This window comes from Pseudopipra pipra, chromosome W, assembly GCF_036250125.1.
Source record: "Pseudopipra pipra isolate bDixPip1 chromosome W, bDixPip1.hap1, whole genome shotgun sequence".
Taxonomy (NCBI): domain Eukaryota; kingdom Metazoa; phylum Chordata; class Aves; order Passeriformes; family Pipridae; genus Pseudopipra; species Pseudopipra pipra.
Genome location: NC_087580.1, coordinates 10,892,764 through 10,916,234, shown reverse-complemented (window position 1 = coordinate 10,916,234; position 23,471 = coordinate 10,892,764). Strand labels below are relative to the sequence as shown.

Below are 23,471 nucleotides of genomic sequence, written 5' to 3'. Positions count from 1 at the left end.
GGTTCAGGGGCTAAAAATTCCAGTGCAACCCCAGTGCTCCCAGTATCGCTCACTGGTCCCCCCCAGCGCTCTCATTTCCCTCCCAGTGCTCCCAGTATGGCTCTCTGGCTCCCCCCAGTGCTCCCAGTATCACACACCAACCCTCCACTTTCCACTCCCAAGTCTCCTCTGGAGCACCATAGGGGAGTTTCCCACACCAGGGCCTGGATTTTGGAGCTCATCTCTAAGGGGGTGGGGGCAGGAGAAGACCCTGCCCAGCCCTTTGAGCTCTCAGCTCTGGAGCTTCGTGGTTTTCCTGCAGCTCTTCCCATTTTTCTCTTCTCCAGGTGAAGGTCCTGGGCCGTGACATGCCCGGGGAGCCTCGGCAGGACAGCTCCTGGCAGAGGGTGTCCTTGGTCACAGCAGCTTCTGTGACCAAATACTCTGGAGCAGCCCAAGAGCTGGCTGGGAGGTAGGAGCTCTGGGAGTGAGGGGTTTTCATGGCACTGTGGAATGGTTTGGAAGGCTGAGCGCTGGTGGAGCACACATTGGGCACCAAAAAGGACTGCTGTGGTTTAAGCCCATCCAACAACTAAGGAGCACACAACTGCTCCCTCCCATCATCCCCACCCCTGTGATAGGAGAGGAGAATCAGAAGGAGGTAAAACTGGTGGGTTGAGATAAGAACAGTTTAATAATTGAAATAAAGTAAAATATAATAACAGTAATAATAACAATAGTAATAGCAATAACAGGAATGAAAAGGGAAAGTACTGAGAGGAATAAATGCCATGAAAAACCAGTGATGCACAAGGGAACTGCTCAGCACCCACTGACCGATGCCCAGCCCGTCCCCGGGAGGCACCTCCCAGTCAACTCCCCCAGTTCATGTACTGGGCATGACGTTCTGGGCTCTGGAATATCCCTCTGGCCCGTTCAGGTCACCCGTCCTGGCCGTGCTCCCTCCTGGTTTCTTGTGCAGCTCCTCCCGGGCAGATCATGGGCAACTGAAAGGTCCTTGACTTGGGGTGAGCACGACTGAGGCACAGCCGAAACACGGGTGTGTCATCAATGTTATTCTCCTCCTAAATTCACACCAGGCAGGCTCGTCCCTGGCTCTCATAAAGCCCAGCAAAGGCCCTGGGGTGGATCATAGGGGAGCAGCAGGGCTCAGCCCTTGTTCCAGCAAACCCCAGGGAAGGCAAAGGGTTGGCAGTTCACAGCCTCCTGTCTCTCTTGGCTGCCCCCCCAGATCTTCTCAGCTGCCTTCTCTTCTCTAGTCCTGTGCCCACCCCATAGATTTTGCTCCCCTTTTCCCTTGCATTGCAGAATGAACCCTGAGAAAAAGACCTGGGACAGAAGAGGCATGGAATTCCTGGGAGGAGCTGGTAAGAGCTGTGTTTCTTCTGTTTTGACAGTAATAGAAGGGGAAATAAGTGATTTAAAAACCTCAAGTACATCAGAGGTTTGAGCAGTATAAGGGATATGTGTGTCCCCAAAAAGCTCCTTCATGCATTCTTCAAATCCGGAGGGAAAAGTCCTAGTGAAGTTTCCTTTTTTTCTTTTTCTTTCCATGTGAACCCAGTGGGCAGAAATGGAGAGCTGGTGGCAGAGTGTCCTAAGAGATGTATTTGGGTTCATAAGTAGGTGTGTTGGATCCCATTCCTCTTGTCTATGGTCATCTAAAGTCTTTGAGAAGACAGGCCCAAATGAAAAGGCCAAGGGACAATGAAGGGCCCTGGGAGGTCCCTCTCCACTCGTGCAGTGTGGAGGAGGAGTGTCTCACACTTTGGGGGTGTCTCTGTTCTGGTGGACTGTGCTGAGGCACCTGTGTGGTGCCTGAATGCTGTGGCAGCCGAGGCAGGTTCTTGGCCAGGAGAGCCTGAGTGGCCTCGAAGGTCAGAGCCCCCCCAGCGCTGCTGTCGGGCTCCTGGTGCACAGGACCTTGTGGTTCCAGGGCCAGCTGGGTGGTGTGTTCTGCCCCAGAACCTGCTCAATGCATTCCAGGAGTTCCTCAGGGAAAGCTCCTTCTTAAATGTCCTCTTTTTCTCTTTGTTTTATTTCCATGTGACCCTGATGCCCAGCTGCTATGGTTGGTGTGAAGCTGGTTGAGAAATTCATAGACGAGGCATTCGAGTGAGGAAGTGAGTGCTGATCCCATTCCTCTTGTCTGTGCTCATCCTTGGGAACACTGGGATGTGAGGGGTTATCCCTGAGAGAAGCAAAGCCAGTCAAGGTCTCTCTCCCGAGCACATTACCTGCAGAACCCCTTCAGTGCACAGCAGGAGGCCTTTGGGGTGGGGTGACTTTGGTCAGAGGGACGTCCCTCTTTGACCTCATGTCCCGCTCTAGCAGAGGGTGTCCCTCAAAATTGGTAAGGATTGAAAGACATAACACAGCACTTCTGGGATTTCCTCTCCTTCCCTTGACCACTAAAGGAGGAATCTCCTCCTGGGCTTTCCTCCAGGGCCAAAAGGGAGAAGCCTTTCCGTGCAGGTGAGGGCCAGGACTTGCCCACACTACCTGGAAACTAAACCCTGCTGAACAAAGAGAAGAGACAAAGGCCTGTTGTGCATGAGGGCCCAGCACAGTGAGGCCAAATAGTCCCATCTGTCCATAAATTCCCACTTCCAAGGGCCTCCAGAAGTGCTCTGCTGTATTTCCCAGCCCCGGGCAGGTGTCCAGGCCCCCAGGGTGCAGAGCTGCCCCGGCAGTGGCTTTGCCCAGCACAGCCTGGGCTCTGCTGGCTCCCATCCTGCCCAGGTTCTAAGGCAGCTGTTTGTCTGTCCCTGCTCTTTGCAGCTGGCATGGGGGCAGGGCAATGTTCTTCCCTCAAGGAACCCTTGGAAATCAGCAGGGCCTGGGCTCTCCCCCGTGGCCAGGCCCTTGGGGAGTGAGGGGGCAGGGGGCTTCCTGTCAGTGCTCCTCCCCAGCAGCACAGGAGCTCCAAGCCCATGGTTCTGAGGGCTCACGGTGGTGCTGAGACTCCTTTCCAGAGACAAAAGCTGGAACAGAAAAGTCTCCATGTCCCAAGGAAGACTGGAGCTCCAGGAGAGAGACCAAGGCTCCTTCCCGGAGCAAATTCCTGGTGGGAAAGGATTTGAAAGCTGGGGAAGAGATCACTGATGGTGCCCACAGTGCATCAGCTTGAGAATTCCCCAAACATTTTCAGGGATGAGTGAGTTCTTTTCCAAGGCTGCTGAATTAGGAAGGATTCTCTAAAGAAAAGGAAGTGTGGAGCACACAAATCAGTAAACAGGCTGGACATGAGGGACCTGAGTGTGAGTTTCTTGTTCCCTCCCTGCATGAAGAAATAAGTCAAAAAAGTCCATTTGCAGGTTGCACCTTGAGTGCAAGGTTTAATTCCTCTGAAGTGAGTATTTCTCAGGAGGAGAGAGAAGTTGAAAAGACAATCTGCAGGAAGGCCTAAGGAGAGACCCTGAAGAAGAGACTTGAAAACAGAGGATTTGAGCATCCCCAGGGCAGATGGGTGGTCTCCCCTTCAAGAGGGCAGTGTTAGTCTCCCACTGACATCAGTCTTTTTTCACAGAAAAAGGATGGGAACCAGAGGCCTCAAAGCCCCAGGAATCATGGATGAAGGAGGCCTTCCAGAAGCTCACGCGAGAAATGAAAGCTTTGCGTGAAGATCTCCAGAAAGGGCAGGAATACACAAATTGGCTTTTTCAGCTGCTCATAGAAGGCCTGAACCAGGAACTAGATGAGCAGGGCCACTCCCAAGCACTTCCATCTCTCTCAACACCAAAGCTGCTCTACAGGCAAACCACTCTGAGAGCTCGTCCTGCACAGCTCCTCAAAGGGGCTGGAGAAGGACGGCCCTGACATGGGGCACAGCTTTTGTGCTGCCTGACCCTGAAACAGCTCCCTGCTGAAGTGTTCTCTGCAGGTGGTCATGGCCACACTTGTCTCCCTCATCTCTGCAGAGAGTGTGTGCTGTGAGTTCTCTGATCCCCTGATCCTTGTTAAGGTTCCCCCCTTGCAGTCCTGTCAGCGTCTCTCTCCCTTTCCCCACTCCCCTTCTCCCACTCCCCACTCCTGGGGCCGTGTTGGGGCACATGTGGTCCCAACCTTGTCTTCCTGTTGAAGATCCACAAGGAGACCCAGCTCCATGAGCACTGCAGGTGTCTCTGAGCACAGGGGCCTGTGGAGAACAGCTCTCCCTGAAGGAGCTGGTGCTGGGAAGGGAAGGAGTGAGCGGGGGCACAGACACCCCAGTGGGCCTGCTGAGCCCCAGATGGTGCTCCTGGGCCTGGCTCAGGCAGGACACAGTGTGTGTTGGGGCACAGCCTGTTGCACCCCGGGCAGGGAAAGGTGAGACAAGATGGGCCTCACCTGCCTGGGGGTCCTGTTCTTGCTGCAGGAGCAAAACTGTGGCAGTGAGCAGCCCAGAACAGTCCAGGCCTTTGGGCTGTTCTCAGCTCCCATTCCCATCTAATGCACTGTTCCTGTGGCCAGGTTGTCCAGGAGGAGGAAGAGCAGCCTCAAACCATTGCCTCCCGTGCGATGTTCTCAGCGACTCCAGGACAAACAAAACCTGGAGCTCAGCAGAGCCGAGGCCAAAGGAAACTCTCCCCCTCAGCGTGTGACACCATCCCAGGCCGCAGCCTCTGTCAGGAGGTCCAAGGTGGTCTCTGAGCCACCTCCTGCCCTGCAGGCAGTGGGGAAGGACCCCTGGGTGGCAGCTGATCAGACTGGCACTGCGGTGCCCCTCCAGAGGAGCACAGCCAGGCCGGCAGAGCTGCTCCCCACGAGCTCAGGGGATGGCTCTCCCGAGGAACGTGGCATTCCCAAATCCCTGCCGGTGCCCACAGCCCCTGAGCTAGTGGTTCCCTCTGCTCCCGAGGCCAGTGAGGCTGTGTCTGAGCTGCAGGTAAAGGCAGCCAATGTCACCATCAACCTTAGCCCTAGGATACACCAGGCAACCTGACAAGGTTGCCGTTCTGCTTAAAGCCCTTCCCGCAGACAGTGCAGCGGAAGGGCCTCTCATCCCTGTGCGTCCGCTCATGCCTGAGGAGAATTGAGCTGTTCCTAAAGCTCTTCCCACATTCCTCACAGAGGTAGGGCCGTTCCCCAGTGTGGATGCGCTGGTGGGTGATGAGGTTGGAGCTACCATGGTCTGCTACCATGGCAACTATCATACATTCCATTCCTACGGTCGGTTACCATGACAACCATCAGACATTCCTGTTACTACAGTCAGTTACCATGGCAACCAGCATACATTCCCACTGCAACCATTGGTTACCATGGCAACCAGCATCCATTCCCATTGTGATGGTCACTTACCGTGGCAACCATCATACAGTCACGTTGCTGTGGTCACATTCCATGACAACCAGCATCCATTCCCATTTCTACAGTCAGTTACCATGGCAACCATCATACAGTCACGTTGCTGTGGTCACATTCCATGACAACCAGCATCCATTCCCGTTTCTACAGTCAGTTACCATGGCAACCATCATACAGTCACGTTGCTACGGTCACATTCCATGACAACCAGCATCCATTCCCGTTTCTACACTCAGTTACCATGGCAACCATCATACAGTCACGTTGCTGTGGTCACATTCCATGACAACCAGCATCCATTGCCGTTTCTACAGTCAGTTACCATGGGAACCCTCACACATTCCCATTGTCATGGTCGGTTATCGTGGCAACCATCACACATTCCCATCGCTATGGTCGGTTACCATGGCAACCACCATACAGTCCCATTTGTTACGGCCAGTTACCATGGCAACCATCGTATATTCCCGTTGCTACACTCAGTTACCAGGGCTACCATTGTATATTCCCATTGCTGCAGTCAGTTACCAGGGCAGCCATCACACATTCCCGTTGCTACGGTCAGTTACCATGGCAACCATCACACATTTCCATTGCTACGGTCAGTTACCATGGCAACCATTGTACATTGTCATTGCTATAGTCAGTTACCATGGCAACCATCACATTTTCCATTGCTACTTTCAGTTACCATGGCAACCATCATACATTCCCATTGCCATGGTCAGTTACCATGGCAACCATCGTATATTCCCATTACTACGGTCAGTTACCAGGGCAACTATCATACATTCCCATTGTTACGCTCAGTTACCATGGCAACCATCATACGTCCCACTGCTACAGTCAGATACCATGGCAACCATCACACACTTGTGTTGCTACAGTCGGTTACCATGGCAAACAGCAAACATTCTGGTTGCTAGGGTCAGTTACCATGGCAACCAGCAGACATTCGCATTGCCCATGTCAGTTCCCATGGCAACCATCAGACATTCTCTTATAGGTCAGGAATTTAAGAGTTTGTCTTTCCCCTGCCCCCCCAGTGTAGGAGAGACGCAGTTGGAGTGGAAAAGGGGGAGATGGGCTCAAAGGCTTTCCTGAAGTCACAAGAGACACATCCCCAGCCTTTCCTTTAGCTACTGAGGGGCTCATTGTGTCAGAGGAGGAGACCAGGTTGGTCAGGCAGGACCTGCCTTTCCCAACCCCAACCTGACTGGGCCTGATCCCCCTGCCCCAGGGTGGAAACACAGTCCAACCGTCTGTCATGGACTGATCCAGGCCACACTAGAGAAGGGTGAGGCTCCCGAACACATCCAGTACATCGAGGACATCATTGGAGGGGGGGACACAGCTGAAGAAGTTTTCAAGAAAGGACAGAAGATCATCCAGATTCTCCTCCAGGCCGGTTTTGCCACCAAGAAGAGCAAAGTCAAGGGACCTGCCCAAGAGATCCAGTTCCTAGGGGTGAAATGGCAAATGGACGACGCCAGACACCAACAGACGTCATCAACAAGATTGTAGCCATGGCTCCACCCACAAACAAGGAAGAGACCCAAGCTTTTCTGGGAGCCACAGGCTTCTGGAGGATGCACATCCCAGAGTACAGTCAGATTGTCAGCCCTCTTTACTTTGTGACCCGTAAAAAGAACAATTTCCAGTGGGGTCCTGAGCAACAACAAGCTTTCAGGCAGATCAAGCAAGAAATTGCTCTTGGACCAGTCAGGACGGGACCAGATGTAAAGAATGTTCTCTACACTGCAGCTGGAGATAAAGGTCCCTCCTGGAGCCTCTGGCCAAAGGTGCCTGGCGAGACGCGAGGGCGACCACTGGGTTTCTGGAGCCGAAGCTACAGAGGTTCTGAGGCCAATTCCACCCCTGTGGAGAAGGAAATCTTAGCGGCGTATGAAGGCATACGAGCAGCTTCAGAGGGAATTGGTGCCGAAGCACAGCTCTTCCTGGCACCCCGATTACCAGTCCTGAGCTGGATGTTCAAAGGGAAGGTGCCCCCTACGCATCATGCCACCGATGCCACGTGGAGCAAGTGGATCGCTTTGATTACACAACGTGTCTGAACCGGGAACTCGAATCGCCCTGGCGTCTTGGAAATCATAACCAACTGGCCTGAAGGTGGGAACTTCAGTCTGGCAGAAGAAGAAGGAGAACCAGCAAGCCGAGCTGAAGAAGCTCTGCCATTTGATCAGCTGCCAGACGAAGAGACACGCCATGCCCTTTTCACCGATGGCTCCTGCCGTACTGTAGGGAGGAGCTGGAAGTGGAAAGCAGCCGTTTGGAGTCCCACCCGACGAGTGGCAGAAGCCACTGAAGGTAAAGGCGAATCGAGTCAGTTTGTGGAACTCAAAGCAGTCCAATTGGCCCTGGATATCGCAGAGAGAGAAGGATGGCCAAGGCTCTACCTGTACCCCGATTCGTGGATAAGAGCCAACGCCCTGTGGGGGTGGCTAGACTGGTGGAAAGAGGTGAATTGGAAGCATAGAGGAAAACCCATCTGGGCTGCTGATCTGTGGCAAGACATCGCTGCCAGAGTGAAGAAACTGAACGTGAGAGTCCGCCCTGTAGATGCCCACGTGCCCAAGAAACGAGCTAATGAGGAACATGCTAAGAACAGACAGGCAGACCGAGCTGCACAGGGCAAGGTATCACAAGCAGACCTAGACTGGCAGCAGAAGGGAGTTTGGGGGGAAATTCAGGGAATCTGGGGGGATTCAGGGGGAAATTCCAGGCATTTGGGGGGTCAGAGGGAGGATTTGGGAATTCTGAGGGGGGTTTGGGAAGGGATTTGGTGGGGATTTGGTGGGAATTCAGAGGGAAATTCAGGGGGGAATTCAGGAAAATTCAGGGCATTTGGGGGATCAGAAGGAGGATTTCAGGGGGAGTTGGGAATTCCGGGGGGCTCGGGACTTTCGGAGGGGGGGTTTGGGAAGAGGTTTGATGGGAATTTGGGGGGATTCAGGGAGAAATTCTGGGACTTTCCCGCAGCTCCCTGGAGTCGGAGCTGGAGCAGCGTCTGCGGGAGGAGGAGCAGCGGCAGAACGAGACGAGCTCGAACATCTCGGAGAACTCAGAGGTTTGTGGGGGGCCTGGAATTCCCAAAAACTTACGGGGGAAAAAACCGTGGAAATCCGGAGCCGTTTGGGTGCTTTGTGGGGCGAAATCCGCCAGGGGGCGCCAACGCGGAGGAAAAAAAGGCGGGAAAATCTGAGGGTGGCAGCAATTCCCGGTCTTTTGAGCCCAAAATTCCTCATGGGGGGCCTGAAAACATGGGAAGAGTCAAGGAAAAAAGGCAAGAAATGGGAATTGGCACCAGTGTTGCTGGTTTTTGAACTGAAAACACCTCAGAATTTGGGAAAAATGAAAAAAAAATCGGGGATTTGCTCCGATTTCGGCTTTCTTTTTGGCATCAAAAGTCCATCCCAAAAAATCGGGAAAGATTGGGAAAAATGGGGAATTTGCACCAGGTCTGGCGGCTTTGTGCCCAAAATCCACCAGTGGTGCCAAAAAAAAAGGTGGGAAAGTGGGGGTTTGCACCGATTTTGAGCTTTGTGGCATTGAAATCTCTCAGGGAGCACCACAGAATTTGGGAAAAGAAGAAAAAAAGGGAATTTTCCACCCAAAATCCCTTGGGGGGAGCACCTCAAAATTCTCATGGGAAAAATGGAAATTTTTACCAGTTTCACGATTTTTCGGTCAAAAATCCCACCGAGGATGCTGAAAAACCGAGAAAAAAATTTGGAATTTTTACCAATTGTGCTGCTTTTGGCATCAAAATCCCTCAGGAGGTCCCTCAAAAATCTGGAAAAAATGGCACTTTTTTACCCGTTCTGCCATTTTGACGTCAAAATCCGCTTCGTGGCACCTCAAAATTTGCAAAAAGTCAGGAAAACCTTGGGAATTTTGCCCCGATTCTGCTGTTTTTTTCCCTTTTGTTGCCATTTCCCCCCCGTTCCTCCCCAGGCTCATCGGAGGCGGGTCGAGGACCATCTCCACCTGCAGAAGGACCAGATGGCCGCGCTCCAGGAGGTGGAAAGATTGCAAAAATCCCTCCTGGATCAGCAGGACGAACGGATCCACCAGCTGGAGATGGAGCGACGCCGCCTCCACAATGACATCCAGGAGCCCAAAGTGGGCCCGGGGCAGAGGGAGGGATTTTATGAGGGGAACCCCCTGTAAACTTTCCCAAAATCCCTAAATCCCGTATTTTTCCCCGTTTTCCAGGACAACATCCCCGTGTTCTGCCGCGTGCGGCCCGTGCTGCCGGAGGAGTCGGAGCGGCAGCGGGGGCTGCAGCACCTGCACTTCTCCCTGCAGAACTGCACAACATCATTGTCAGCCAACCCGACGAGGTGAGAAGGGCTGCACCCAAAAATGCCCTTTTTCCCCTCAGAAACCCCTTTTTTGCCTTCAAAAATGTCATTTTTTCCCTCAAAAATTACTTTTTTCCCTCTCAAAAATGGCCCTTTTTCTCCTAAAAATTTTGTTTTTTCTCCCTCAAAAATGTTGAGTTTTCCCCTCAAAAATCCCTTTTTCCCCCTGCAAAAACATTTGAAGGGGTTTGGGGAAGTTTTGGGGGGATATGGGATGGAATTTAGGTTGGAGTTGGGGGGGATTTGAGGGGGTTTGGGGGTCACTGGGGGAGTTTTGGGGGATCCTCGGGGGCATTTGAAGGGGTTTGGGGGGTCCCAGAGGGAATTTGGGGGGTGACAGAGGGGGCTTGGGGGGTCTGGGGAGAGGTTTGAGGAGGTCACAGAGGGGCTTGGGGGCGTCCAGGGGGAGTTTTGGGTGGGATTCAGGGGGGTTTGGGGAGGTCGCAGAGGGAATTTTGGGGGGTCACGGGAGCATTTGAGGGGGCTTGGTGGTCACTGGAGGGGTTTTGGGGGGTCATGGGGGGTCTGGGGGGTCTTGAGGCTGGTTTTGGGGGTCTCACCCGCCCCCATCCCCCCCCAGGTGAAAGACCGCGTGATCGGCACCCCCAAGCCCAACAGAAAGTGACATCAAGCCCCGCCCTTCGCTCCACCCTTCACCCCGCTCTTATCTTGTTTTTAAAAACAAAAGAATTAATAAAGATTTGCGTGTGCTCAGTGCTGATTGGCTGCCGCTGTCACCTGTCTTGCCCAAAATGGCCGCGCTTTGTTCCTCCTTAAGGAGAATCCCGCTTGCTGATGTTATAAGTGATCTAAAGAAATTTGCTGCTCAAAATGGGAAAAAGTTAATCCAGTTGCTGTATTGTGTTAACTGCTTTGTTGGAATTACAAGTTGACGAGTTGTGCAATGCCTAACCACAAGTTCTGTAAGGGGCAGAATGATTAACACAACGCAAGAATGATTTAGCATATTGTATTTTGGAGATGTTTGTTCTAAGCACATTAATAGGAACCAATATGGAGGGGTAGACCACGAGGAGTCCGAGTGATCAACCGTCATCCTGATGGAAATTTCCAGGGCCACGGCTTCATAGAAATCAATGACTTTGAAATTCTTGGTGGACACCCCTCAGCAACGGCGATTGCCCCCGAAAGGAGGAACCAACCCCAAGCTGGCCCACGAAGAGGGAACCAAGCAGGATGCAGCCCGCGAAACCTCCACCAATGGACTGATGCCATGACTTTGGGGGGAGGTGACAACAGAGGGTAGAACAAGTGCTGTTTCTGTTCCTCTTTGCGGACCGCGGTAGGAACTGAGGTTTCCTCCGGTCGCCCGGCTGGCCGCTTTTGCTTGTTGGCATTAATAAATCTTTTATTACCTTGCAACCCAAATTATAGTCTCGTTTCACTTATTACACTGATTGGCTGCGCCCGTACGCAGAAATGGAGCAGCTTCATCAGGCACTTGGGTGAGAAGAGAGAGTTCCTGAAAAGTAGCCCTCGGAATGGAAACAGTGAGTCAAGAGGCAATGTTTAATGTTGTTCTTGGTGCAGAAACTGAAGATCAAGCTATAGAAGAAGGACAGAGAAATGACCTCTCAAAGACAACAAACTGTCCTGGAGGTACCCAGAGTTTTTCTGGGTTTTTCTTTTCTTTTTTTTGCATTGGGCCTTACAGTCAGCAAGAGAGGATGAAACGCAAGAATCATTTTGGCATGGAAATACTTGTCTTCATAAACTTGCTCATTGGAAAACTTGGTATCTGTTGATTTCTCCTTGTGATAGCTCTGGGTCTTTCTCATCCTCCCCCCTGCACAGCTCTGGGATTCTCCCCTCTTCCCACTGGGCAACTTCTTGGACTCTCCCATCTGCCTCCCATTGGTGCAGCTCTTGACTCTCATTTTCTCCCCACAAGTTGAGCTCTCGCACTCTCCCACGTTCTTCCCATGGCTGCAGCTCTGGACCGCTCACGTTTCCCCAGTGGAACACTTAGAAGTTGCCTTTGCAATGACTTTTGGGTGGACCAAAGAGCTGTGAAAACAGCTAAAAAGGACTGGTTTGCCCACGTCAAAACTGTGCTTGCTTCCTAACAAAGATGACTCCCTGGCAATAGTCAGGCTCAGAGCGTGTGTGTGCAGGCTTGGCCGGACAGGCTCCACAGTCCTGGGGCAAATGTGTTTGGATGCCAGTTCTTAGTGAGCCGGGTTCAAGGGGCAGGTTCAGTTTGCCTTTGGAGAGAACGCACACACCTGCCCTCCCACCCGCAACTGGGAACTCTCCTACTGGGAGAGTTGGGAGCTGAGCAGTCCCTCCTCACAGATCTCTAAGTGGCACCTGAGTTTTCTAATGCATAACTATCTAGAGGAGCTAAAAAATGACATCTGTACACTCTCTTCTGAAAGACACAAATTCTGAAGGTATTTGAACAGTGTTCTCTCTTTCTTTGCTTTGTAATTTCCTGGGGAACTGCATTGCAACAGTGGCCTAGATTTTAAGGAATACAAGGCAGTATTTTATATTATTATTGTTTATATTTCTATTATGCATTAAAATAAAAACATAAAATATATTATAATAATTTTAAAATTATAATTAGTATAATATTTGTTATTTATTATTTTCATTTATCTTTATTTTTAATTTACTTGATTTATTTTAGTAGTACTCTTAGTAGTAGTACTTTATTTATTTAAATCAGGATAAACCAAGAAAGAATCAATACTTTGCTGCTAAATAATGGAAAGGGAGTTCCAAATCCATTAAGAAATGAGCCAGAATTCCTGTGGTCAGGTGTCTCCAAATCACCCCATGGCTGCACCAGGGCAAAAATCACCTGTGGAGATATTGGGACCAGTTATGTGAGAGGTGACACTAAACAATCAGGGTTTAGTCTTTTATCCCAAAAGTAAAAAACCTACTTTTTTATCCCAAACAAACTAAGTTTTTAGTCTGTTTGCAACAGAAAACAACTTTTATTGTGCTAGTCTGTTGTACCTGTCATTCAAAAGGCACAAGAAATAAATAATAAATAAATTAGGACTAAATAACCTTGGGAAAGGGAAATGGCTTTCATGGGCACTTCATTGCACACTGTTTCTGCCACTGCTCAGGGCCAAGAGTCCTTTCCCTGCTCCAGCGTGGGCTTCCTCCTGTGGCAGACAGTTCCCCGGGAACTTCTGCTGCAGGAGTCCTTCCACAGGAGCAGTCCTTAAGGAATCGATCCAGTGGAGGTGCCTGTGGCAATGCAGTTCCCCAGGAAATTACAAAGAAAGGAAAGACAGAACACTGCTCAAATTACTTCAGGATTTGTGTCTTTTGCAAGGAGCCTGGAATTCCCAAAAACTTACAGGGAGGGGAGAAAAAAAATTGGGATAATCCGGAGCCAGTTCCTCTCTGATGTCCCCAAACCCCTCCCCAATGTCCCCAAACCCCATTCCTGATGTCCCCAACCCTGGGTGTCCCCCCAGGAGCCCCCTGTGCCCCCCCAAACGCTCGACCTGGGACATGTGGGTGCAGTCGCAGGAGCTCCGGGACAAGCTGGGCCAGGCCCGGGAGCGGCTCCGGAAGGTGCAAACAGAGAAACGGGGCCTGGAGTGTGAGAACTGGGAGCTCAACAAGTGCTGGGAGCAGCTCCAGAGGGAGCTCAGGGAGTCCCGGGAGCAGCTCAAGGAGTCCCAGGAGAACCTCCACAGAGAGCTCAGGGAGCACGAAAGACGGGAGAGCAACCTGAGCTCCAGAGTACGGTGAGCAAAGCACCGAAACATCCCCCGAATCTGCCCCAAATCCAGCAAATCAGTCCAGCAGTTAAATTACCTGGGGGGCCTCATCTCCTCGGACGGTGAGATTGACGGAGAGACAGACAACAGATTAGCAAAGGCATGGAGAGCTTTCAGAAGGCTCCATCAAAGAGTTTGGCAAAATAAACACCTGAAGAAAAGCACCAAGATCAGTGTTTACAGAGCCATAGTGCTGTCTACTCTCTTCTACGGATCTGAATCGTGGGTCATCCACCGCCACCACCTGCGGCTCCTCGAACGCTTCCATCAACGCTGTCTCCGCACAATCCTAAACATCCCCTGGTCAGATGATGTGACCAATACATCTGTTCTAGAACAGGCAGCAGGCACAAGCATTGAGGCCATGTTGCTGAGAACACAGCTGAGCTGGGCAGGGCACGTCTCCAGGATGAAGGACCAACCACCGCCTCCCGAAGGTCCTGCTTTATGGGGAACTTGCCACCGGCTGCCGCGAGAGAGGAGCCCCGAAGAGGAGATACAAGGACTGCCTGAAACAACATCTCAGCCTTGGCCATATTGATCAACAGAACTGGTCTGCTCTGGCCTCCAACCAGGAGGTCTGGAGACACCCCATCTATAACGCTGCAGGATCACTCTCAAGGAAAAAGAATCGTGTCCTACAGAATATACCACCTAAGGAGTCTTTCTGCTGTGCCTTTTGCAATCGGATATGTCTGTCTCGTATTGGCCTCATTAGCCACCAGCATGCCTGTAATAAATGTGGATAGAGCCTTCCTAAATCTTCGTTCGCGAAGCCCAGCCATGAGGGGGTAGGAAAGGGTTGTGGGGGCACCATGGAGGCTTGAGGGGATCAACACGGGGGCATTTAGGGCTTAGGAGGCACTTAGAGGTCCCGAGTGGGCACTGGGGACACTTGGGGGGCACTGAGGTGACAATGGCAGAGCTCAAAGGGGCTGCGGGGCAGGACGGGAGTTTTAGTCAAAGAAACGGCTAAAATGGTGCGGCTCCAAGGCACCGCCCCCAGCCCCGTTCCCGGGCGGTGATTGGCTGAGCGCAGTGATGGGCGGGCGCAGTTGCCAATGGGAGGCGGCGGAGGCGGGAGGCGGGAAGCGTTGGCGCTGAGGGGAGGGGGGAGGGCAGAGGATTTTGGGGGGATTTGGGGATCCCTCATGACCCCCCACAGCCCCCCAGGACCCCCCCCAGCACCCTGTTGGCCGTGAACGTAAAGGAGGAGAAGTCAGATGAGCCCTTCCCCCTACGGTTCCCTCCCGGGACCCCCAAATCCTGCCGGACCCTCCCCAAACAAGAGCAGGAAGGGAAGGGGGTCCCGGAGGCGCTGCCCGCGCTCGCCAGAGGAGCTTCTGTGCTGATGCTCCTTGGTTGTTGTGTCTGCAGGGACTGGAACAGGGATGTTTGTCCCAGGAGAGCGCTGCTCCATCTCCGAACCGCCCCTGCTCCTCTCACACCTTGTTCTCTCTCTTTCCCCAGCAGTCCCTGGGTGGCTCCAGAGCCCTCCGGCTGTGGGTGTGTGACACATTCACATCAGCCCCTGCTCTCCTGGGCTCCTACACACGCCAGCCACGAGCTGCTCCTCTGTGATCTTGCTGTCCGTTCATAAACAGATCTTTGAAAGTGTTGCTGATTTAGAAACTGAACCTCTCAAGGCCCTTCCCCATCTTCGTTGCCTCCTTTGGAAAATCTCTAATGGCTCAATGTCTTTCTTTTATCGTGCCCCCCCAGACTGCCCCAATGGTGCAGGTGAGGCCGCCCCAGGGCAGAGCAGAGCAGGACAATCCCCTCCCTGGCCCGGCTGGGCCTGATGCCCCCAGGACAGGGTTGTCCCTCCTGGCTGCCAGGGCACTGCTGACTCAGGGCCAACTGGCCACCCACCAGGACCCCCAGGGCCCTTTCCTGGCACTGCTCTCCAGCCTCTCCTTCCCTGCTCTGTCTGTCCATCTGTGGTTGCCCCATCCTGGGGGCAGAATCCAACACTTCCCCCTGTTGAACTCCCTATGGTTGGTGATTCCCAGCCCTCTGATCTGTCAAGGTCTCTCTGCAGGGCTTCCCTCTTCCATGAGGCCCCTCAGTGTCCAAATGCTCCCTTTGTTCCATGAGGTTCCCAGGGGCCCTTTGGCTCCATAAGACTCTGTAGTGTGACAATGTCCCCTTAGTTCCATAAGTTTCTGAAATGCCTCAGGGCTCCTTTGGTTCCAAAAGGCCCTGCCATGTCAAAATGGCCCCTTACTTCCATGAGGTTCTGCAGTGGCCCAGTTTTCCTTTGCTTCCATGAGGCCCTACAGTGTCACAATGGACCCTTGACTCCAAGAGGTTCCAAAATATCTCAGGGTTCCTTTGGTTCCATGAGGCCCACCAATGTCACAATGGCTCCTTGGCTCCATGACTTTCCATAGAGTCCCTGAGTTCCTTTGCTTCCATAAGGCCCTGCAGAGTCCCAGTGGCCCCTTGATTCCTTGAGGTTCTGAAATGTCACAATGATCCCTTGATTCCATGGGGTTCCACACTGTCCCAAAATTGCTTGGGTTCCATGAGCCCTTGGAGTGTCACAGTGGACCCTGTTTCTCCAGGGGAAGAGGGACAGCACGACACACAGACACCAACTCTAAGGAACAAGTGTGTCATTTCTCCATAGAGCAAAAGAGCAAAGAATTACAAAAGGATAAGCTCAGTAATGCACCTCATCGTTCCTACAAAGGGTGCCTGGAGTGATGAGAAAAGATGCATCCTCAGTTCCCCTCATCCGTTCCCCTCAGCCAGGCCCACACGGCAGCGGGGGAGCCCCGGTCACAGCCAAGGGTTGGAGAATCCCTCCTGGGGAAGGGAAATCCCACCCAGGGCGTCCACTCGTAGGGGAGAGCTCCATCTCTGCTGGGAGGGGGTCCAGCTCTTCTGGGCTTGAATAAACAAGCTCACAGATCTACGAGTGCAGAAAAACATCTGGCTCCCTTATCCTCCTGGGTTCCACCCAAAGCCTGGCCAGGGCTTAAGGGGAAAACCAAGGGAGACTCAATGTGCAGCATCTGCTGCCAAACAAGGCCAGACATCGACTGCCATGGCCTTGACCGGGGTCTAAATACGGAAAGATAAATACATTCATATTTCACTAACAGTCATACGTATTTTATTAATGGACAAATACAAATATTTTTCACTAATGAGCGGATACAAATATATCTTACACGGATATAGTCCTGTCATACTTCATGTTTCACTGATGATTCCACACAGTTTTAGCTAATGAGCGGATAAATATAACCTTAATTTGGAAGGTTCATCCAGAGGCAAACTTTGGTTCAGGGGATGTTGTTCAGGCCTCAGTGCTTCAGCTGCAGAGCCTTGTGGAACCAAGGGGCCATTGTGACACTGTGGGGCCTTGTGGAACCAAAGGGATCCTGTGATACTGTGGAACCTCATGGAGACAAAGGAACCCTGGCACATTGTGGAACCTCATGGAATCAAGGGGCCATTGGGACATTGCAGGGCTTCTTGGAATCAAGGGGCCATTGTGACACTGTGGAACTCGTGGAACCAAAGGAACCCTGGGAAACTGTGGAACCTCATGGAATCATCAGGGCAATTGTGACACTGTGGAACCTCATGGAACAAAAGGGTTTAATTGTGACACTGTGGGGCCACATGGAACCAAAGGGACCCTGTACCTGTGTCTGATGGACACTCGAGGACCATTATCCTGGCTGATTATGGACTCTGATGGGCACCAACACAGGATCAGTTCCCCATGGACATTTCCCACATTCTGAACCACTCTTATCATTGTATAAGTTTGTTATTTTAGCTTCTCTAATGACCTTGGATGTTCAAGTATATCCTCAACAGACAGAAAACTGGGTGTATATCCAGACGTGAGACAAAAAACTGCTCAAGCAGAAGTGGGAAGGACTTTTGTCTCCCAACGTGGCTGTGGAAGCTTTGTGGGGAGACTCCCAAATTCCCTGTATGGGAATAAAACAGCTCCAGACACAGAGGAACCCACTGTCCTGGACAGTGCAGTGAGCAATGAATCTGCTGCAGGTAAAGCTGCAACAGAATCAGAACCTCTATAATGAAAATCATTAAATGGTTTATCTTTTTATGTTTACAGGACATTGTTTCTGGTATTTTTCATATAAATATAATAATATTTAATACTTCATGGTTATTTATCCCCGGATTAGCCAGCCATCCTAACAAGACCTTGCAACTCACGATTTTAGAAGAAAGAATTCAGAGTGATGTCCCCTAAGGGCCACTCTCATATAACACATAGAGAGCACCTGACCCTTGGAAGAGAAACTCACCCCGAAAGCTAATGCAGGCTGTGACACTGATAACAAACAGCAGGAACTGCTGGATTTGTTCTGTTTCCCACTCCTTTGAATGAAAGCATTCCAATGATGGGACTTCCAACACCAAACATATTCTCCAATGGTCTCCCTCCAACTGGAGTGATGCTCCTTTTAGAAGGAAAAGCAGCCCAAACTCCAACAGATCCACAAATTGTCTTCACGGTCACTCCCCTGGGGTTAAGTGAAAGAGAGAGATCTGCTTGTGTCGTAGTTTGAGACCCCTAAAATCCAGTTCTTGAGTCCAAGCCCCCCTCCCGCATCTCAACCCCGTGTGAGATGGGTTTTCCAGACACCACACAAGACTCAATATGGGGGGAAAGGGGATTATATTACAATGCACTATACAAATAAATATTACAATACATCATACACAATCTTAACTATCTCTCCTATAATAAATCAGTATTTACAATGGATCAATCTCTTCTCCCTCCAATAAAAGTCCAGAAGGGAAAAGGAAAGATCCTTTCCACTCTCAGAGCAGCAGTGTCTCTAGGGCAGCAGTCTCTCTTCTTCCATGCAGCAGCTGTAGCTGGATCTCTTCCCATTACACACAAGGGGGTCTCCTCTCCCCCCTCTCTTCCGTGGACTGCGACATCAGGGACAAGCTCGTCTCACCACGTCATATCGCGAAGTGCAGGGGCATCTTGGTGACGGTCCCTTTCCTCAGGGGGTTTAAGCTCCCTTGAGTCAGAACATCTCGAGCAGCTTTCAGTTGAAAAGCCCTTGCCTCAAGAGTTCTATCAGAGCTCCCCTGCTCTGTCTCAGGCTGCCAGCTTAGCAGCAGCAGCAGCAGGAGGGCCAAGGTCACCCCCTCCACACTCTGTCTGGTTGTCCCGGTCCAGCTTCTAAGACTCCTGAGCTTCTCAGCTCCACTCTCTGGTGCGTGATGCATTTTAGGGCTTCCATCCAGTAGGAGTCCACCCCCTCCACTTAGGAGAAGTCACAAAAGGGTTTTGGGGGGTTTGGTTTCAGTTCTTACCCCAAAACTCTCTCTCTCATTCAGACAACTCTGTGTCTCTCTTCCTTGGCTGCAATGCCGGCTTTGCTGCTGCTTCAGTTCTTATCTCTTCTGGCTTTCTGCCACTGCTCTCTGGTCAGTGCTGTTTCTGCCGCTCCGTCTGCCCACTCACGGTGGAGAAAACTCCTTCAGCTTTCTAGGTACAGATACTCAGCCCAGTCTAACACTGTTCCAAGTTCCTGCAGCCCCCAGCTGGGGCTGGGGGGGGCCCAGCCCCCAACGGGGCTCCTGCCCCTTCTCCTCGTGGCTTTACAACATGGCCACTTCTCTCCAACGACTACAACTACAACAACGGTCTGGTTGTTGATATGTTTATATTTTGCAGGAGCGCTCATTGGTTCAACCCCAAGAGACACCACCCCCTGGGGGATTACCAATTTTTTAACTCCAGGGGGAAAACTTTTTTTTCCCCCACCACAGCTTGCTATCTCATATTGTGGTTTATATCAATCTCTTCTTAATGCTTGTTTCTTTTGCAGGTTCTGATATAATTGCTTTAATATAATTGCTTTGATACAGTGCACTGTACTACTTTATGCTATATTATACCCTACTAGTAGGTTTTTAGTCTTTACACTGTATAGTAAATCATTCTGATTAAGAGTTTTCATCTGTTCACTTGTCTGTTCATTTGTCATAATAAAGAATTCATTTTATACAAATACATCTGATCTGCCATCATTAAAACCTGCGAGATAAAGTGATTTAATCACACCTCTGTAATTCCTTAAATTTAAACTGTTGACACAGCCCAAGGCTAAGACTGGATCCAGCCACACTCGGGCTCCTCTCTGAGAAGGAATTTAGAAAGCAAGGGGATCCTTTCTGTACCTCGTGACTCAACAGCAGGGCTTCTTTAATAACTTTGTCTAAGCCTTCCACTCCCACCCGTGACAGCACCGCGCCCACAACACGAACACTGCAGTCCAGTCACTCCAGTCGCTCCGTTGTCAGCACTATTGACACGTGGGCTGCTCAGTGCCCTGGTCCTCCTCCAGTTGCTGCACTCACACCCCCATGCTCACGAGCCCTTGCAGAGAGAATTGGCTCACACAGGAGTTAGAAGTTAAGTTTAATGAGAAGACAGAACAGACTGCACTGGTTGGGGTCCTGCCCTCAACTTCCCTCAAGTCCTGTGTTATCCAAAACTGCTCTTCCCCTGCATCCCATCATGTGTCCTACACTCCAAGGCAACAATCCCCCTAGTATAATGGGGATCTGCTCTCAGTGACTGAGGGGTTTCAGACCTGGACAACAGGGCTGATGGCTCTCCCAGGGCAGCTCTGGAAAGAGCTGGGACATGGTGTCCATTTCCCAGAGCCTGTCATTTGGGTTGTCACTTGCCACTGTTCCTCTGTGCCCTCTCTGTTTGGAGATGGATTCTTGGAGAGCTGATGGCCCTGCAGTGATGGAGCAGCCAGGGCAGAGCATTAACTGAGTTACTCCTCCTCCCACTGTTAGTCCCCTGTCTGTGTGTGCAGATGAGCTTCTTATCCCTTAACCTGACACAAGCTGACAAGAGCACAAATCTCCTGAGGCATCCGTGTTTGGAGGTCACACACATATGCCCTGCTATTGTTTAACAGATGAGAGCAGATCCTTGGAATTTATGTCCAGAAATGCATCATGATTAGGGGAAAAGCTTTGTTATTGTACTGGCAATGGATTTGTTCAGTGCCAGTATCACAGCCTTGTTCCTAAGGCTGTAGATGAAGGGATTTAAGAATGGGTACAGGACTGTGTTCAGCAAAGCTACAATTCTGTTGGTCTTCAAGGAAACATCTGCTGAAGGACACATGTAGAGAGCAATGCAGCTCCCATATACAATGGATAAGGTGATGAGATGGGAAGAGCAGGTGGTAAAAGCTTTCTTCCTCCCAGAGGCTGCTGGAAGCTGCAGGATACAGAAAAGGATGCACATGTAAAATGCCAGAGTTAAACAGAAGGAACCCAACACGACACACGATAAGAAAACAGAGTCTATTTTCCAAAGCAGGCTGGTGTCAGAGCAGGACAGTTTGAATAAGGGGGAGTTGTCACAAAGGAAATGGGGGATCCTGTTGGAGCCACAGAAGGACAGCTGAGAGAGGAAGAGCAGGCGGTAGCTCAGGAGGGTGAAGCCGATGAGCCAGGCAGCAACAACCAGGCAGAGGCAGAGCTGAGGCTCCATGGTGGCAGCGTAGTGCAGGGGGTGGCAGATGGCAACCCAGCGGTCAAAGGACATGACAACAAGCAGGACAAACTCTGTGCAGCCCAGGGCGAAATAGAAATAGGATTGGGCAAAGCAGCTGCTCAGCGAGATGGTTTTCTGATCAGAACTCAGGATGGCAAACAATTTAATGCTGGTGGAGGATGTAAACCAGATTTCCAGGAACGCCAGGTTGCTAATGAAAAAGTACATGGGGGTTTGCAGGTGGTGATCCACACACACGAGGAAAATGATGGTTGCATTCCCTGTCACTGTTGTCAGGTACATGAGCAGAAGGATCACAGAGAGAAACAGCTGCAGGCTTTGATCAAGCCCTGGGAAACCCTCTAGGATGAACTCAGTAACTGCTGTTTCATTTGCTGCTCCCATGCTGAATTTCAGTTCATCCTGCCGGGACAGGAACATGGCAAAACCAAGTGTGATAATTTCACAGGCTGGACAAAATGTTCTGTCCTTCCCTCTCTGCTCCTTTCATTTCCTGCACTCTTCCTGTACAGCACAGAGATCGTCCTTCAAGCAATTCTCACACCCTGATTTTTCTGTTTCACATTTCACTCAGAGTCCTCAGAGATTTTGTTGTCTTATTTCTACTTTGCCAAATACTCACAAAGAATTCTTTCACCAGAACAGAGGATTCTGAAGAGGCTGTTGGCTATTTCACCCCATTCCTGGGAAATTCCAAGCTCACTCAGACCTCTGGCAAACATCTGGCACACCTATGTGCCAAAAGCCTCTCTTCTACTGCACAGATGCTAAACCATGAAATCACATCCACTCTGCATGTTTAAAGCTCTTGTTTCTACTTTGCAGTGTTTGCCTTTTGCACTGGGGATCCCTGAGAATCTGTTGATTCCAAAATAAGCAATATCAAGTATTTTGCAATCCCCTGCTTTCTGCCACAGCTTCTTGCTCTCTGGTTCTTCAGGAAAAGAGAGGGGAGGGCAGAATAGGGACCAAGTATAACTTGTCTTTTCAGTACTCTAAATAATGACCAAAATTTATCATGGATCCACACAGTGTGTCACAGAGTCCCACCTCACACCCGTCTGCACAAAAAGGCACTTGTTGCCATACAGTTGCTCGTTGCTATTGCTCTCAAATGTTCCAACCCAAATGCAGAGCAAGAGAACAGTGCCAGGAAGAGATTTGTAACCTTTCCTTTGCCTGCCAGTTTTACACTGGGAGAACCCAGCCTCCAGAGCCTTCTCTTGTCTCCACTGACTACAGAGGGAGCCTGGAGAAAACAAGTTCCCATAAGGGCCTGCAGTGGAGCAGATGAAACTCATTATTCCAGTCTCAAATCTCCGATTAATTAAGTTGTTATGCTTTTAAATGAAAATTCACAGTTCACAGAAAGAAGCATGAGAAAAAATGTGCAATAAAGACTGGCATTCTTCCTTTCATCTTTTGATTTTGTTTTTAGGCAGAGAGGAGCAGAGCACATGGCTCCAAAAAGAGGGTGATTTGAAATGCCAGGGGGAGAAGAGGGGATGGTGGGTTTGAAGCAATGAAACAAAGCTGTGTTGATGTGCAGCCAGAGCACTGAAGTCATTAGTCCCCTGAGTGGTCCCAGCTCATTGTCCACATAGATGAGAGGAGAGACTGGTCTGAGAGAGCCCATCAGCTTGAAACTAAGTGATTGAATTCAGTCAAGACCCTTAAAAATTAACAAACTCCAAAAGGAGCAACAATTTTGAGTCCCCTTCAAAATCAGCTGTTGGACTGAACTGTGTGGGACCTGTCCAGGGACACCCTCCAGGGAAGTCCAGGCAGTCCTAGAGACGGGCAGATCCTGCTGTGCCCAGGCCTTTTCTTGGGCATAAATGTGGCGATTGCCGTCCTGGGGGGAGAATCTGACGGCTTCAGAGATCCCTGTAGAGCTTCTGCTGCACAGCTGAGTAAACCTGAATAAATTGGAAGATGCTTACACATGCCAGAGGGGGCCTGCAGGACCACAGGTCAGGTGGATTATAAGAATTAATCAGAACAGTGGTGACCAAAGTCACACCTGATCCAACTGAAGACACTGGTGCAAGGACCATTGCAAAGGAAACTCTTCCAATCTGAGTTATCCCACAATTCAAGCAATCTTTTCCTTGAGAGCTCATCAAAAATAGAGAGGAAGAAAAAAAAAGCGAGGAAGAAGTAGAGATATAAAATGTGCTAATACCAACTGAGAAGAACCTCTGAGCAATGTTTCACCACTCAAACTGTTGGTAGAAAATGTGTTTGGGAAATGACTGCATAAAGAACATTCATGAATCTGGGAAGGAAGACTTCTCCAGAGAGTACATAGAAGTCTTCATGTCAGAGGGTTCCACTATTTCCTAAAATCTACATTCAGGGCTTGAGTCAGCTGTTTGCAGAGAGGCCACCAGTGGCTCCAGCATTCTCTGGGGTAGCTGAAGCCCTCATGTGGGACTGGGAAAAGTGTCCCAGGACCTACGG

General features: G+C 50.7%; 2 protein-coding genes across 3 annotated transcripts in view; one reads left to right on the top strand and one right to left on the bottom strand.

Annotated features, from left to right (window-relative positions):
• LOC135406068 (uncharacterized) overlaps positions 1 to 23,471 on the top strand; it is a 361,545-nt gene that overhangs the window by 2,490 nt on the left and 335,584 nt on the right. For both annotated transcript variants that reach the window (XM_064640621.1, XM_064640623.1), the window contains one exon: positions 327 to 451. In XM_064640621.1, coding sequence (XP_064496691.1) covers positions 327 to 451 — 125 coding nt within the window. The remainder of the gene's footprint in view (positions 1 to 326; positions 452 to 23,471) is intronic.
• Positions 20,351 to 21,510, bottom strand: LOC135406095 (olfactory receptor 6F1-like). Its single transcript, XM_064640650.1, has one exon. It carries the CDS (start codon positions 21,426 to 21,428, stop codon positions 20,445 to 20,447), a length of 984 nt encoding a protein of 327 aa, XP_064496720.1. The 5' UTR covers positions 21,429 to 21,510; the 3' UTR covers positions 20,351 to 20,444.

Bases quoted from the DNA above. Each gene is read 5' to 3' on its own strand.
- LOC135406095 (XM_064640650.1), bottom strand. From the start codon at position 21,428: ATGTTCCTGTCCCGGCAGGATGAACTGAAATTCAGCATGGGAGCAGCA.